This window comes from Lytechinus variegatus, chromosome 5 (assembly GCF_018143015.1).
Source record: "Lytechinus variegatus isolate NC3 chromosome 5, Lvar_3.0, whole genome shotgun sequence".
In the NCBI taxonomy this organism is placed as follows: Eukaryota; Metazoa; Echinodermata; class Echinoidea; order Temnopleuroida; family Toxopneustidae; genus Lytechinus; species Lytechinus variegatus.
Window position 1 is genome coordinate 925,031 of NC_054744.1, and position 18,562 is coordinate 943,592.

General features: G+C 34.6%; 1 protein-coding gene across 7 annotated transcripts in view; it reads right to left on the reverse strand.

Annotated features, from left to right (window-relative positions):
• LOC121415021 overlaps positions 1 to 18,562 on the reverse strand; it is a 54,659-nt gene that overhangs the window by 18,385 nt on the left and 17,712 nt on the right. For 4 of the 7 annotated variants that reach the window (XM_041608067.1, XM_041608065.1, XM_041608068.1 and 1 more), the window contains exons 4-9: positions 17,146 to 17,364; positions 10,731 to 10,988; positions 9,810 to 9,942; positions 7,343 to 7,498; positions 5,955 to 6,083; positions 3,399 to 3,644 (exon numbers count right to left, since the gene is read on the reverse strand). In XM_041608067.1, coding sequence (XP_041464001.1) covers positions 3,399 to 3,644; positions 5,955 to 6,083; positions 7,343 to 7,498; positions 9,810 to 9,942; positions 10,731 to 10,988; positions 17,146 to 17,364 — 1,141 coding nt within the window. Of the gene's footprint in view, positions 1 to 1,723; positions 1,736 to 3,398; positions 3,645 to 5,954; positions 6,084 to 7,342; positions 7,499 to 9,809; positions 9,943 to 10,730; positions 10,989 to 17,145; positions 17,365 to 18,562 lie in introns of all 7 variants that reach the window. The other 3 variants (XM_041608070.1, XM_041608069.1, XM_041608071.1) reach the window with 2 other exon arrangements.

Here is an 18,562-nt window from a genome sequence, read left to right on the forward strand (position 1 = left end):
TACGTAATTAACCTTATGGCCAAGTTTCATGAACTAGGTCCATATACTTTCTAAGTTATGATGTCATTTCAAAAACTTAAGCTTAGGTTAAGATTTGATGTTGACGCCGTCGCCGCCACCGCCGCCGCCGTCGGAAAAGCGGCGCCTATAGAGTCTCACTCTGCTATGCAGGTGAGACAAAAGCTTACTTTCCTTAAAATGGAAAGCCGAAACAAAAATAAGCGAGAAACAATGAACACTAATCAAAGGAACAGGGAGGCTTCCCGAAAATTTTTTAGAGAGAAAACATATTTTAGTAGAACAATTAGTATGAAAAAAAAATTAAAGACAGAGAATTAATCAAATCAATCAATAATTAAGAATTTAATTAATTAAAAGGACAATGTGAACAAATGATTGATTGAAAAACAAAAGGAACAATCAACCAACTCGAAACAAGAACAACAACAAAGTTGAAAACAAGTTTGAGAAAGAAACAAGGACAACGCTCCTACCTGTCCAATGTAACCTAAGCTGTGGAGAGAAGGACTAAAACTAAATTCAAGACGAAACAAAAGGGAGCGAGTCAAGAATTATAAATAAAATATGCGTCGACCAACACCCACAAGTAGCGGAGGTGCAAGGAGGCAAAGCGGAGGCAAACCATCTGTGAGGAAAGGAATCTGACAGTTCAGAACTCACAGGAATAATTGAAAAGAAAACATGAAAAAAAATCACAAAAGGCTCCACGCAGAGGGAAATAAAAAGAAATCAATCTAAGACCGAAAGGAAAAAGATTGAAATAAGAAAGATATGCAAAGATAGAAATGCCAAAGAACACGTTATAAATGCAATTTTGGGAGTGTACTTAGTAACGTCTGATCACGGCGGCAGGCGAATTTAAAGAGGACATGGACGCCAATTTGCGCGATGATCTTGGGATACTTTTATTCAGCGTGCAAATTTATTGTAACTAAAATGAATACATCCCAGTTATTGACAGTAAGTATAAATCCTTTACAAAGTATTTTAGTCTTTTCATACCCTCGCAAATTGGATCATTAACACATAGTTTCCCGATGGAAATATATACTCTTTTTTTCATTATTTTAGTGTTTTTGACACCCTTATTACGTTACGTACGGAAGAGATTGTTTTTACGTGTTTTTGGTCACGCATGGTATCCCCTTGTCAATGGAATAGATATGTTAGAAAGATAATAGAAAGAAATGAATGAAAAATCTGGAGGAATGCAGAAAGGAAGAATAAAGAGAATTGAAAAAATAATAGTTGTATAAAATACAAATGTTAATGCATGTAAAAATGAAAGAATTATACAGAAGAATAAATATTTAGGGGAAAATGAGATATGAAAAGTAGAGTATGAGGGGTATATCAAGAGTTATTCAAGAAGCATAAGGAAACAGGCATATAAAACAGAAACACAAAAGATATTAATATCACATGAAACATCTCAAAAACAGCTTCTTAACACTTCTCACTTCAATCATTCCTGAAAAATTTGAAAATAAGAGCATGGATAAATAATAATTTATCTTATATCATTACTATGATTGGTTTAGTTTTGCTTTTTAATTAGTGCAGCCCTTTAAGTCTTGCGATTCATAGTACTCCCTTTTATTACAGAAGTCTATAATTTGCCCCTGGAATCCCCCGCTCACATGTGCAATTAAAAATCACTTCACCAAACAAGGTTATTTCAGAAAGAGCAGAGTATACACACCTCATTACATTACTTGACCATTATGTTAAGCATTGTTTTAAGAATAGAATGAAATAAAATGGGGACCTTATGTTAAAGCTTGTAAGGACAATAGAAATCTGTTTGTTGAGAGATACAAATATATGTAACACACGCTTTTCATACTCTGTTATGAAATAAAAATGTTTCAACTTTGGCGATTTTTCAAGTCATTGAAGTTAACTTAATTGTAATCAACAAGTTTGTAATTTGAATATGATTTCCCAACATCAGTAAGACAACTGTGAAGAATGCTTTCAAAAATTGCTTATTTTGACCCAAATCAAAATCAGAGGCTTATCTTGAATGGAAAATTTAAAAATTCATCACCACTATTCTTTGGTAAATGATTCGTGTTTTGTTAGTCTTTATTTATTTATTTTATTCTTTTAGTGCTTAAGAATTAAAATTCAAATTGACAGAGCATTTTGGAATATATTTTCTTTCTGTTACAACTGAATAACCTGTGTCATGTGGAGAGAATTTTGAGCATCATGTAAGAGAAAATTTTAGTAATTTTATTTTTCTGTATTAGATATGAATAAATGTCATATACCAAAATTTATCAACACCAATGTTACATGTTAAATGACATAGCTAGTTTTAAAGCAAAGCCTTGAATATTGTTAGTTAATGTGGCAGCCTATGCTCACTATCATGAATTGAAGCATCTATAATTGTGCTAAAACTAAAGAAAAGGATCTGATGGAGAAGAATATGATATCTCATTGCAATGTTAAGATTAAACACACCTGTCTATTCCCTACCACCAACACCAAAACTCAAATTAGAACTAAATTCTATTCAAATCCTAATGGACTAGCTATATCTTACTCATTGGAAAGGTATTGAACATGCACAGGAATGAAATAAAAATTCTTTATGTACAATCAACTGTCATGATATCACTACACAATATCTAAAATATCTAAGTCTATAATAGTTGTCAATACATCATCTAACAAAGTGATTCAATATGCAACAAGTACCTATGCAATGCTATATGTGTGCAAAAATAATCAACAGACATTCATGCTTCTTATGTGCAGATATGCATTTGGGATACATTGTTAAATGTATATATATATATATATATATATATATATATATATATATATATATATATATATATATATATATATATACACTGTATGTAAATATGCTTATTCTTTCTACAATTAGTAGATTACTGTTTTTAAATAGAATATATCCAATGGAAATAAGCAGTTTAATAATATTTTATTTGAATGAAAAAGTAGGGTTTTGTTTGTTCCTGAAAGAAAGGTCTCCATACCTCTTTTTCTTTAAACAATCTAAATATATAGTAAGAGTTGAGGTCTGATGCGCAAAAAAAAATGATCAAAGTGTAATTTTTCGACAGTAATAGTTAATTTATTTGAACTGATATAATATATTCAATATTTGTCATCCTCAATATGTGTATCGCATGTTGCATAAGGGAAGAAAACATTACATTTGATCATAGAATGTTCTAAGAAAAGAGGAAGAAGGGGTAGGGCTCAAAATGCAGAGTATTTGAGGGAAACTCTATCACGGGCACATGCACTTTGCAAATTTTCAAACATTCATTTTTTTCTGTGAAAGCTATACAGAGCTAGTGGAAGAAGAAAAAAGAGAAAGATGTTTTTTTCCTCACCAGAACCCCTCGCACTATCTCCATGACTACTATCAGGTCTACTTCCATCATCCAAACTAGATTGCTTCTTCATATTGATATACCCAACATCATCATGCCTTGTTCCTTGGAGAGTTGGGGAAGAATGGAAGCTTTTCATCTTCACGTAACCGGTTGTAAGATTACTGCTACCCCCAGGGAGTGAGGGGAGAGGTATCTCAGACCGGTGGGGTGATGGAGGTGGAGGGTGGAGGTGATGCTGACCAGCTGGAGGTTAGAAAGATGCAAGGTGGGAAAAAGAGGAGGGAGAGAAAGAGTAAGGAGGAAAGAAAGAGTAAGGGAGAGAGATATATATATAAAAAGAGGGGAGAGTAGAGAAGGGGACAGAAAGAGCAGAAGAGAGGGAAGGGGGAAAAGATGGTAGAAAGGGGAAGAAAGGAAGAGATAAAGAATAAATAGGAAAGGAAAGGGGAGAGGGAGACAGATACACAGAGAAAGAGAGAAAAACACAAGATGGAAAGGGGAACATAGAGAGGTAAAGGGAAAGCAAACGATGATACCATTCATACATGCAGATATGAAGCAAAGGAAACAAAAGAAAAACAAAAAGGGATATACATTCAGTCATGCAGTACCAAGCACCAATTAATGCACAATTCTACAACTTATCAAGAAAGAATCCAATGATTGAAATACAGAAGATGTAATGCAATTTAATTTTGATTCCCTTTATCAAATAAATTTACTATTCAACTGACACTATCATGATATCATTAATGATTCATGTACCAATAATATTAATTTAATCTGTTACCATGGGTACAATGAGCACAACAAAGAGATATATAGAAACTCTCAAACCAATATAAAAAAGCAGAATTTTGCTTTTTTCAAAATGAAAATCATGTGAACATACATGTACATGTGAAAACTAAGTCCATGTAACTTTTGTATATAAAACCCATAATCATATGCCAAAATATTTAAAATTTAAGAAATATGAAACCGTAAAATCAAGCCAAAATAGTTCCAAATGTAAAAAAAATTGTGATGAGAATACCCCATAAACAATTGCCAACCAGTAACGGGAGATATCATATTCAAACCCTTAAATCATATGTCACAATGTTTTTCTCTGTTTTTTTATTATAAAAACATGTATGCCCATTTCATAAATCTTTTGACCAAATTCTATATTTCATATGTATACAAGAGTGTCGCCAGGGTGAGCTCATAATACGCCCGCCTATAACGTGGAAAATGGAGTTATTGGTCAAACAAGAAAAGTGAAAGTTGGTGACTTGACCTTTGACCTTTTGACCTCAAAATCAATAGGCTCTTGGGATCCATGCTAATATCATAAAAACAAATAATATGAGCCTACGTTAAGTTAACGTGTTAACAAGGATTGCAGAAGGGTAAGATGAAATCATGTCAGTGTGACCTTGACCTCACACCTTTTGACCTCAAATTGCTAGGCTTCCTGGGATCCATGCAAGTATCATGCACACTAAAAAAATTTCAAACTAAGGAGAAGTTCTCTGGTTAGCTTTCATACTGGCCATTTCCCAAGGGAATTTTTCCTCTGTACCTTTAATACTGGGTACTTTCCCCTTCACTGGCGAACTTTGCCGGCGAAGTTCACCGGGGAAAAAACACAGTATGAAAGGGGTATTATATGAGCCTAGGTTAAGTTAAACTGAAGTTATTGCGTTTACAAGGACTGCGAAAGGGTAAGATGAAAACATGTCACTGTGACCTTGAAATTTGACCTCAAAATGAATAGGCTTCCTGGAATTCATGCTAGTATAATACACACCAAATATATGAGCCTAGGTAAAGTAAAACTGAAGTTGTTGTGTATACAAGGACTGCAGAAGGGTAAGATGAAAACATGTCATTGTGACCTTGACCTTTTGACCTCAAAATCACTAGATTTCATGGGATCCATGCTAGTATCATACACACCAAATTATATGAGATTAGGTTAAGTTAAACTGAAGTTATTGCATTTACAAGGAAAAGTAAGCGGACGGACACTGAGCGTGACACCATAATACTTGTAGAACGGGCGTATAAAACAATTGAATTTTAAATAATTATATATGCTGATAATGACTAATGTGGTTTTCTGTGAGGGCTTGCATGCCTATGGGCAAAAGTATAAAATGGAAAACCACGGAAAACCATTTTTAATCTCTTCTTTTCTTTCATTTTACTTATTTACATTTAATAATTCAAATTATATTTTTAAATTTGCATTGTATGTATTGTATGTTTTTATGGCCAAATAAATAAATAAATAATAATAATAACAATAAAAATTGTGTCATAAGAGAGTCTTGCATGTAAACTTTTAACGTTGACCTGAAAATGACCTTTGACCTTACCATGTGACCTCCAACTGCAGCATAACATGCAGGTCCCATAAGTGCATCTACCATCCAAGTTTGGTTAAAAAGTAACTAACGGATGGACGACAGATGGACGGACGACATTAGGATCCTTAAGTCTCGCCTTCACATCTTGTGGGCGAGACAATAATAAGCCAAGAGCCATGGGGTATTAATAACTCACCTGATGATGGTGGCCTAGGAGCATCTCTTTGTGGAAGATCATCATCAGCAGGTGAATATGTATCATCTGGTTCGTCAAAGGATTCAGTCAGACTTGTTAAAGAAGGCCTAGTTGTCGACATCGGCCGACCTGATTAATAAAACAATTTTGATATAGGTCTTTGCTTATGCTTCATAGACCTTATGTTTATATCACAATCTGCTAAGAGAAAATATGACAATTCCACAAATACCCCCTACATGGCCAAAGTTCATTGACCCCAAGTGACCTCTGACCTTGGTCATGTGGCTTGAAACTCATGCAGGATATTCAGTAATACTTTGTGTTGTTTTATAAAGCTGTTCGTAAGATATAAATGATTTAACGCACGACTGGTGATCCTCTTATTGCGCTAGATCTACATGTATGTGATATCCCAAGTTTGTAATTGATTTATAACCTAAGAGTAAGAACATTTTCCAGTCTTGCATAAAATTGTGCGTAACTTTACTAGCAGCTTTATGAAACACTCACCCGATTTGTTGTATGGCATTATATTTCACAAAGAATTACACCTTTCAAAATGAGCTAAGAATTTCAATTTAAGAAAATTGCACTATTTTCAACATTGTTCCCTGTTTATGGAAGCATGAACATACACAGGCCACACAGAAATGATACCAAGAGATTCAGAATAAAAATCTAAAGGATGTTTAATAATTCACAGCATAGGTCCTAATCAAAATGAATAGCCAATTTCTAAGTCTAATTTTTAGTTCCTTTTCGACTTAATTTATAGATTCAATGAAGATAAAAGATACATTTAATTAAATCAAAGTAATCCAATTCAATGGATGAACAAGGATAAAAAAAGATATACATGGGTCAAAAATAAGTTTTTTGTCATTTTGTTATGGAAACAATTTTTTTTATTCCTTGTAATGTATCTCAACATGAAAGGACAATATTTGTTGTCTCTGGTCCATAAAAAAACTGTCCCATGCCAAAATCCCCCAAAATCACAGTTTTGGCCACAACTTTTCTAAGTCTCATCATCAAACTTCTCATTTCTGCCATTTTGGTGCAAGCCTCTTTTTGAACCCCGACAAAAACATCCCGTGTTCGCTCAAGCATGAACAAAATTTTTTTTTTTTAATGGCATTTCAAAGATAAGATCTCAGATGATCTATTAACATCAAAATATAGATATAATTTGAAACAATTTTTTTTATAGACTTTTCAAAACTGTCCCGTTTTTTTTTATACGCACTGTATAGTCCACTCTGCTATGCAGGTGAGACAAAAACTGTTGCCACATTTAAAAAAATCACCCATTTATAGCTCCCTCCTAATAATAATTGTGAATAATAATCATACCTCAATGTGTCACATGCAATGAATGAACCTACCTCTTTGACTGATATTATCTGGGACCAAGTAATCACTTTCTGGTTCTTGATCTGGGGTAGTCACATGATGAGTCATGTGATCATCTAGACTGTGTGACTTGCGCATCAGTCCTTTAGTGCTCTGCCTTGATGTCTCTCCATTCGCTGGATCTTTGACTAGAAAAAATAATAAGTTCAAGACTATAAAAGAAAATGCACATAAGACATATTCATTTTACATATTTTTTCTATTACTTCATAACTAGAGAATTAAGAATTGAACATAGTTAAATTGACCATAACTGTTCCCTGTCTTTCACCTTTTTTCTTCTTCTATTTTCTTCTTCTATTTATGTCCTATCTTCCTTATTTTTTTTTCCTTTGAATTTTTTTTTTAGTTCTCATTGTATTCTTTCTCTTGTTCTTGTTTGTTTGTTTGTATTGATACAAATTAAGTCTAAATGTGTTTCAGAATAAATTACCTCTCAATGTAAATCACACTATCCTTTTGAACATACTTAGTTCACTAGGTGTAAAGGGTGAGGCTTATAAGTGGTTTGAGTCTTATCTCTCATTCCACTCTCAGATTGTTTGCATAAACGGTTATAAGTCTGATGCTTTGCCTCTCTCTTGCGGGGTACCACAGGGTTCTGTGGGCGGGCCAACTCTCTTCGATTTATTCATCTGGATTGCGACAAATTCTGTCGAAACACAACATAAAATACCATATTTATGCAGACGACATCCAACTCATGATTTCCTTTAATTCGGATCAACTAGCTGCAGAAAGTTCCATCCATCATCTTGAATGTTGCATGGTTGATGTTCACAATTGGCTGACTTCTCACTCTCTTAAGTTGAATCCAGCTAAATGTGAATTTCTTTTTTTTTGGCTCCAAAGTACACCTTAGTAAAATCCACATTGACTCCATCTCATTTCTGGCCTCACTGTAAATTTGTCAAGTTCTTGACGCAACCTCGGTATAGTTTTTGATTCTCACATGACAATGTCGAATCACATTTCTTTTATTTGTAGATCAGTTCGCTACCAATTGCGAAATATTGGTTTTATTAGGAAATACTTGTCTCTCCCGGCCACAGAAAAATATGTTCTCGCTTTAATTTCGTCCCGTCTCCATTTTGGAAACTCCCTTTTGTTTAATCTACCCCAGAACCAGTTAGTCAAAGTTCAGAAACTTCAAAGTGCTGCCGCTCGCATCGTTTCTCTATCCACCAGGCACACTTACATTACTCCTTTTTAAGATCCTTACATTGGCTCACTGTAAAACAGCGTATTATGTTCAAGATTTTGTTGTTAATTTTCCATTGTGTTCATGGCTCATCTCCCCAGTACCTTATTTCACTGATCAAAAGTTACACCCCTTCAAGATCCTTATTATTATTATTAATGTCCATAAAATGTTCTCAATCACCATATTCATCATAACAATAGCTGTTTTAAAGATATTTTAAAAATAATAATGTAATGAAATCTGTACCACACCATTTCCCTGTAATTTGGAACTTCCCCCTAAAGATATGATTGTATGTACCCGTAATTCTTCCAAAAAAAATTGAAGCAGTTTCTTTATTTGAAGTATGCATAGTAATTTCTTTCTTGTAAATTTGTCTCTGTTCATACACTTTATTTATATCATGTCCTTTCTTTACTATGTATTCAACATAATCAATGTTTTGGGAAAGGCACATGTACAACACCTCTTGGCTTTTTTTTTTTGCAGTTCCCAATTTTAATTTCATTTTTACTTTTGCTTGTTAATCACTGTGTATGTTTTCAACTGAGAATGAAATACGTGCAAATTGAATTGATCCAATCAGGTTTAGGTTGTACATTCATCATTAACTTTTAACGTTTTATTTACTTTTACATGTTATCTTTGTCATGGCAAACATTGCATTCATATTGCAGCAGTGTGAACATGCATAAACTAATAAATGAACAAACAAAAGAATCAATCCATCCATCAATGAATAAATAAGTTGAGACACAACTTGCCAGGATTTTGATATTTGTAGGATGTAGGGAGAAGCCTGTGTGGTGTTAAAGACCCAGACTGGACAAAAAGTAGAGCTGACAAATCATATACCAATCCAACAAAAACCCAATCACAGTGGACTTGTGTGCGAAGTTCCACAGATAAATTATTGTTCCAGATCCTCTTTCACAAAACAAAAGTCACACTCCGCAATCGTGCATTTGCAGTTGGTGCCCCTAAACTTTGAAATAGCCTACCAATTGACATAAGATATTCACCATCACTCGCTTCATCTTCAAATCGAAATTGAAAACATATCTCTTTAATTAAGACAAATCTATGTACATGTAGAATTAAGTAAAGAGAGCTCTGAACTAGAGCAGCTGAATATATTCATGTAAAAGCTGCACTATACAAATTTATGTTAATATTTTATTTTTGTCATTATCATTGTTGAGTGTAGGTACAATGTGCATCCTAACTGTACTTACATTGTGGAGTCGGTACACTGAAGTCATAAATTGTAGATGGTAGATTGGGATTCTTTTGTATGGGTAATAAATGTCCTCCACTCTCTTGGATAAAAAACCACATCAGCTCGTACATTGAACCTAGCACTGGAGGCTGCAGCAAGAAAGAGAGAAAGGGGAAGCTCAGTTGCAGAGTCAGCATCCCATTAGATTTTCATTATTCTTCTCCCTACCCTCCTCCATCTCATTCTTCCTCTTATTACTCATCGTCACCATCATTATCACTATCATCACCATTCCTATCATCACCATTACCATCATCAACATTATCATAATCATCACTCACATCATTACTGTCATCCCTCTCATCATTACCACCATCATCATTATCATCACTCACACGTCAGCACTGTCATCCCACTCATCATCATCATTGTCCCTCACATCACCATCATCATCATTACTATCATCACCATCATCATCACAACAACAATCCTCATTATCATCGCATCACCCCACTGCCATCATCATTACCACAGTCCTCATCATCATCACCATCATCATCATTACAATGATTCCATCATCATCACCATCATCATCATCATCACCATCACCATCATAATAATCATCACCATCATCATCATTACAATGATCCTCATCATCATCACCATCATCATCATCACCATCACCATCATAATAATCATCATCACCATCATCACCATTACCATGATCCTCATCATCATCACCGTCATCATCATTACCATCATCATTATCATGATCCTCATCATCATCATCATCATCATCATGATCCTCATCATCATCATCATTATCATCATCATCATCATCACCATCACCATTGCCATCATCATTACTAGCATCATCATCATAACCACCACTACCATCACCAACATTACTTGTCCTAAATCATCTCCCTCCACTCACCTTATCTTCAATCAGTAGGGTGAACCCAAAAGGGTTTTTCTTAAACATATAGTGTCTAATGAGGCTCTTATTATCAGTATCCTGTCTTACAGAGAGTGTATACTGCCCTGGGTGAGCCTCACTCTCTCTCAAGAGAAGATCACCATTAGATGTTGACTGGTGGAGGATCTCTTCTGCTTTGGATCTTGAGATCTTCCCTAGGAACCATACTGGTGGAAGCACCTGACTAAAGGCTATATCATCTGGTAAAAACTTGTACTGTGAAATTGAAAAAAGACAAATATATCAATACCTTTACAAAATATATCAAGGCTAAATTTTAAATGATTTATATAAAAACTAGTCATTTTGTTATGATGATATGCTTAGCATGCAAGCCACCATAATCCTAGAGTATTTTGCATTCGTTTAATACATCAGAACAATGTCTCTTCATTCAAGTTTTAATAGACCATGTCCTGAGGAAATCTGGACGAAGGGGGGGATGCAGAAGCGAGGTTTACATTCATCAATAAAACCACAGGTGAGAATCAGTGTGTATCGTAACAGACATTGCTGAAAATCATGTGCTATAAATCTGGTAGTCTTATTTCCAGCCATTATTTCCAGCCATCATTCTTCCAACCTGGGCCCTGCTTCATTAAAGAGATGGTCCAGACTGGAGATATTTCTATTTCAATAAATAGAGTAAAATTCACAGAGCAAAATGCTGAAAAAATGTTCAAAACCGGATAACAAATAACAAAGATATTGAATTTTTTAAAAATTTGCTTTATTCCGGTGAAACAGTTCTAGGCATGTCTTTCTGAATTTTTATTACGTGGGTTGATGATGTCATATCCCCACTTGTTCTTTTGTATTTTGTTATATGAAATAATGTTTATTCAAAAATATTCTACCAAGAACTAAAACAATTGGATTGACAACTGATTAAGTGCATTAGTTATTTATTGCCGCAACTTTATTCATCATTTACACATGTATGAAAAAATGAAACATTTATGATTCCATGTAATAACATATAAAAAGGAAAGTAGGGATGCGACATCATTAGCCCATCTAATGAATATTCATGACGATGTGCATGTAACTGTTTTCACAAAATATTGATTAACTTTGAAATTCAATAACTTTATTATTTGTTATCTGATTTGGATGAAATTTTCAGCATTTTGCTCGGTGAAATTTTACTCTATTTATTTAGATATATATTTTCAGCCCGGACCATCCCTTCTTATACATTAATAACAAAGAACGATGATGATCATGAAGAACCAAAGCATTTATATTGTGCCATATTTCTGATAAAACATTCAAAGGAGCACAATTTCTCAAACAAATCTAAATCACAAGGCTCCAGTAGCTTTATGAAACAAGGCCCTGATAACTTGTGTGTTTTATTGAACCAAGTGAGATATCTGAGTTAGATATTAACTTGGTGTAGCTGAATATCCTATAACCCTGACCAAATGTCTGCAAGTAATAAACTCTGAAGTCTGAGTTGTTAGAATCTCAATCTACAAAGATCATACTTTATCTTCAGCTGATGAGGAGCTGAATTGGTTTAGAATCTGAAGAAAGCTTTGTGAAACAGCCTCCATGTATTCATTACATAGAACAAGCAATATTAATACTCTCATCAAACCAAATTTTAATAGGAGTTATCATATAAAGAATCATTATCACAAATAAAATTTATCTCCATGCAATCAAGTTCATCATGGAAATCAATAATTGTTTAATTTCCACAGTTATAACAACAGAATAATATTGATGGTTGGAAATGCCCATTCAAACCATCTGTAATCATTATATACAAAGACCATATGTGACAACTAATGATTTACAGGACGATACAATGAACTTGAACAAAGTAAAACCCATGATGAATAATAATATTCAAATCTAAGTTATCTTCCAATTGATATCTTTCATTCATATCTCCCCCTTCCCTTAACCTTTAAGACACATCTCATTGGAATGAAATAATTATTGTTTGTTCTGAATGCTTGTATGTGGATGGTTAATAAGAATCCAATATGATAATAAAGTCCAGGCATGGCATATAGGCAAAATTTCTACAATGGTGTGAGAAAAAATTTTGACATCTTTAATATAAAATTTTTAATTTTGTGTCAGATTTTTTTATATGATATTCAGGAACTGATATCGAACCCCCCCCCTTCCTTTTTTTTTTCCCTTAACCTTGGGATAAATTTGGAAGCACATGTCCCCCCCCCCCCCGTCCCCTTCTGTAAGTTAGTAAATGGACTACATGTATATAATAAATAGCATTTAATAACTTTAAAGATAATGAGAAAGAGATTTGAAACTGAACTACTAGATTAGATTAAGATTTGAATTAATAGTTAGCAGTAACACAAATATATCAAATATCCTGGGGTAGTATTCTGGAAAATTGTCATAACTATTGTCATAAATCTTGTAATTTTTCTCTGAGATGAATGATTATCACATTTAGTATTCTAAAGATTGTCTTTTCTTTGTTATATCTCTTCCTTTCACAGACAAACCAATCAACAACACCAAAGTTCCGAGTGGGAGCGGTGGGGGCATATTATCAATACAGTTACTGACACTGCATGACTGTGCATATATAGAAGCAATTAGTTGTACAGAAGAGACAGAAAGCGGAGAAAGATTTTTAGCAGAGAGAGGGGGAAAACATAGATAAGGACAAATTAATGGTAAATTGCCAATTCGTCTACCGCCATCCCATCCACTCACCATATGGTCTACCTTCATTTTGTCTAACAACCATTTCATCCAGTCATCATTTCCTCAAATGGCCATTTCATCTAATTATCAGTTTGTCTATAACCATTTCATCTACAACCATTTAATCTACAACCCCTTTAGTCTAATTCTATTTAGGCTATTGCCAACTCGTCCATTAATCAGTATGATCTGATTACTGAATATGTCCCACAAAGGAATCTCCGCTCTTCTTGCTAGAATTTATTAACTGTACCAACATCTAGAACATGTTCATTTGGTGATCGTGCCTTTCAGTCAGCAGCACCTGTACTGTGGAATAAAGTGCCTAATAATCTGAGGGCCATCACATGTACTTCCACCTTTCTCAAATCTTTAAAAACGTACTTGTTCTCATGTTAGATTATTTGGTTTAGGAAAGGTATGTTACAATGTTTTGTTAATCTTTCATTTAGTATTTATGTATTTTATTCTAAGTATACCTGTATTAGGCTTAATAACCACTTTTGTAAAGCGCATAATGACTATAGAATATTATGTGCTATATAAGCATCTACTATTATTATTATTCAGAAAAGACATCGCATTGACCACAATTAAGCCAAAGCTGATTAATGAGCAATTAGATTGATCCAGTGTCTTAATAAGGATTTGAAATAATTCCTGATCTTGTCTTGGCAGTAATAACAGAATAATTCATTAATAATGACAGTACCTCTATTCCATTTCTTAATCATCTATCAATATCAAAACCAAGCTATTGACTGCAACATTTTCTTAAGACTTACAATGAATCACTTGATTACTTTGTCTTGTTGCTAAACTTGGCAAAATCTGGCCCCTTTTGGATCTAGAATGTGATATTGACTCAAATTAATGACCATGGTTTCATTCATAAGAGTAGAAATCTTTAAAAAAAAAACATAGTTAAGAAGAATGGATGAGCTGTGGTATCCATTAATCCTTCCTTTACAAATTCATTCATTTATTTACTCATCCATTCACTCATACTTTGATTAATTCATTCACTGTCATTTATTCATTGGTTAAGTATATCTATCTGTTAGTTCATTGGTTCCCCAAATATGAAAGCACTTGAGTACCACACAATAAATGGGGATCTCTGTTAACAAAAAAAATATATTAAAACTTAAAGGGTATTTTCACCCTGATGATAAGTTAAATCTATTAAAGCAGAAAAATTAAATAAAACATTTGTGAAAATTTTCATCAAAGATATATGAATTTTAAAAGTTTTTAATTACTTACATCACATGCGAGTAGCTTCCTCATACATTTCTGATACAAAGTCTATAAATTCTAATTTATGTGGAACATGATGAATATAAATATTTTTCTAATAGGAGAAATGAAATGATGTGTGTGATGATACATGTATATCCACTGCACAAATGAAAGTCACTTTCAAATTTTTGAGAAAATTGCATTTCGGAAACTGACTAGATTGGAGATGCTCACAAAATCAAAATTTTAACCATTCTTAACTCTATAATTCTTTGATTGATTTTGATCATACCTTAACCAACACATTTCTCTTAGTTTTCTGCATTTAATAAACATCCATTTTTATCAGGGTAACTTTCCCCCTTAAAGAGCCATTTTTATTTCATGAATACTGGCCTGTAATACCGGTTCTTTATATTTCCAGATTGCTTCATCTTCCTCAACAAGAATTCATGTTTCATGGTTTGATTTTCCTGTCTCTTACACTTCCTGGATTTGGATTCAGACATACTACTATACATAATGACAGAAGGTATTATCAATCACCTGTCATTTCCAGGGTAGAAATTCTTTTTATTTCCAGGGGCTTTTTGATGTTAAAGCAATCACAAAATATTTGGAGCTATTTGTTTCACTTTGAAGGCTGATTTTTTGTGCAAAAAGACATTAAGTTTAAAAACAGAAATATTTCTGTTTTGATATGAATAATATATTCATATTATTCTGCTGTATGTAGGGCCTTTTCAGACATAAATCTTGAATCATCATTGTAATGGTGATTGCAATTCATCTTTAGAATCATCAAACCTTTCACACGCTCACTCGAAAACTGTGATTTTAATTCAAATTCCCGAGCGAAGGCAGTATGTGTCTTTTGTGACTCGTCAATCAAAGCACTGCATCGCAAATAATGTACAAATTACGATGAGTACAAGATAAATGTTCTGTGATACTCATACCCCTTTCATAAACCCAATTACTATGAATTAGGCGGCTAATAGCAGCATAATTTGGTCGTAAAATTGGAGGAGGACAAGAGTTATCCGCATTACTCTGATGCTGCTATTATCCGCATAATAGCGGCATCGGGATAAGATTTTGAGTTTATGAACGCATTTCCAAATAATGCGGATAATTGCCATGGTGCGGTCACAAGGTCACCCTTTTCCAACACAACCGCATCGGAGGGGGCGTGTCCAGTTGTCATGGCGATTATCCGCCTTTTTCAGGACGGGCGCTCGTAAAAATAATGCGGCTTATTTTCGGAGTTTCTGAACGCAATTTTTATTGAATCATCCGCATTACTCTTAGGCGGCTAATTGGAGGATAGGTTTATGAAAAGGGTATCACATGTTTTAAGTTTAATGAACTAGATCCATAAACTTTCAGAATTACCATGGTAATGCTACAAATATCCCCAAAATAGCCAAAGTTCATTGGCCCTACATGACCTTTGACCTTGGTAATGTGATCTGAAAATTAGAGTACTAATGTAACCATTTTGAAAGATTGCAAACCTTTATTTCGGAGTAAAGGCCAAATTAGTTTCAAATCGTACGACTGCTATGATGTCATTACGACTAGATATTTGCTTTTATTCTAAGAAGGATGATAGCATAGTCACAGATTTGAAGGTATTCGTAGGATGATTTAGAACATTACACAGTAAGATATTCCAAGTCTCAATGTTAGCATCAAATTCTACTACATTTTTCTGAAATCAGGTCGCAGACCAATCATAAGGTGTGCGGTCGCATTAAGATTTCGATGTTGATTCCTCAACATGGTCTAATTTCATTGACCCTGGTCATGTGACCTGAAAATCAGGCAGGATGTCCAGTAAGAGGCCGTTCTCATTACACTTTCTAAAACTAGTTTACTGGAAACCAATTCAGGAAACCAGTTTGGAAGATCGCTTTGCTAGCATTCCCACTTGATTACACGAAAGTGGTTTTCAAAATCATTTCACGTAAAGCAATCTTGTTGCTATGGAAATGCTCCCAGTGGGGCAACATGATTCGCGCAAAATTTGAAACCGCAGCGTAGCAATTCTACACCAGTCATGTGGAGTAGCGTGCTCAAAATGTGCAAAGATTGCTTCCCGAAGAATGGTTGTGTCCTTACTTAAGCTAAAACCAGTTTAACAAGGAAAAGCGATCTTGAAAACTATATACATCACAAGGTGATTTTCTGAACAGGTTTAAAGATTGCTTCGACTCAAAGAAAAAGTCTAAGAAGAAGAAGTCAAAGAAAAATATTAAGAAGAAAAAGAAGAAGGAAGAAGAAGGAGTAGAAGAAGAAGAATTTCTATTTGGTGTTATATTTAAAGTACTCTGGGTGTAGTTTTATCATACACCTGAGGGTGTGGTCCTCTCAAAACCATAGCTGGTGTCATTTTAACACCTTTAGTTTTTTTTTGGTGTTGTTTACTTACATATGCATTATCTGTATACTGGTGTTGGCCATCAGTAAATGAATTTCCTCGTCTTCTTCCTGGTGTAGCCTGACCTGAGAAGTGCAATCCTGGAAGACTACCTCTCCTGGTTCCTACTGGTTTACCATGGTTCATTTTACGCACTGATTCTTTCTGAAGGATGTCAGCAAGCAATTCCTGTTGACCTGGTAATAACCTACCCTGATCAGGACTCTCTCCCTATCAACAAATTTAAATTGAAAAAAAAAGGGTCAAACTGAACCAAAACCAACAGTATAAAGCCAAAACTAGCTTTTGATATATAAAAACCAATATAATATTTGGACTAAAAATGAAGAAGAAATACTGCTGAATACTTTCAAAGACTGCACCTATTGAATATATATTCACTGACACAAGACATACTAGACTCAGTAACGCAAAGGTTTGCGTTGAATTGCAAATATGAGAGACCCGCAGTTATTAGTTCCTGGTCAATATTTCAAAACAAAAAGTGCATTCCATGATGATCTTGATTGCACCTATTGAATATATTGTAATGAAATTAAAGGTTAACTTAATGTTCAGCATGGTTTCGTAACAGTGAAGAGCGTAGAATAATTTTTAATCCATGTATCTAGGGGTGCGTTTATTCGTCACTTTTTTACCCTAGAATCATGATTAGAATCATGATTCAAATCACGATTCTGCAGAATCACGATTGCGTTTAGTCGAAATTGAACATAATCATGATTAGAATCACAAACATGAAACACGAAAAAAGGGGCGTTTGGAAAGACGTTTCTGTAGAATCACGAACGAAAAAGGTCGTATGAACGATATCGTGACTTGAATCATGATTCTATGACATCATTGTGTTGTGCTTCTTCCGGGTTCGACTCAAAGGCGCGCGCTGTGTTTCGTGCAGGTTAATTTTCGTGTAGCAGTATTGCCAGCATTTAGGAATTATCATTCTGTGTATTGTACCCCCGGGGTTGTACTGTAGCGTCATTTGTATATTTCATTGTTTTCATCCATCATTTCTTCAAGTTCCGAAGGCACAAATTGGACTGACGATGAACTCAGGGCTCTGCTTGTGCTTTGGGCTCAGCCTGAAGCACAAGCATCCCTTACGGGGATTCACAGAAATAAGACGATCCCTTTCCGCGGCGCTTGCGAGGGAGGGATTTCAACGGAGATGTGGCACCGCCTGTCGAGACAAAATTAACAGAATTCGTGCCCAGTACAGGACCATCATAGACAAGAAAAATCGATCGGGAGGTGGGAGGGAGGATGATGACCCCTTCTGGTTCCCGATCAAAAACAATACGAGTTACAATACACGGAATTCTGGAAGTAAAAGATTTATTTTTCGGAAGCCGAGCCCAAGCCGAGCCGAGTAAGCGTTGCACTTGCACAAACGATCGCGCGTTAGCTC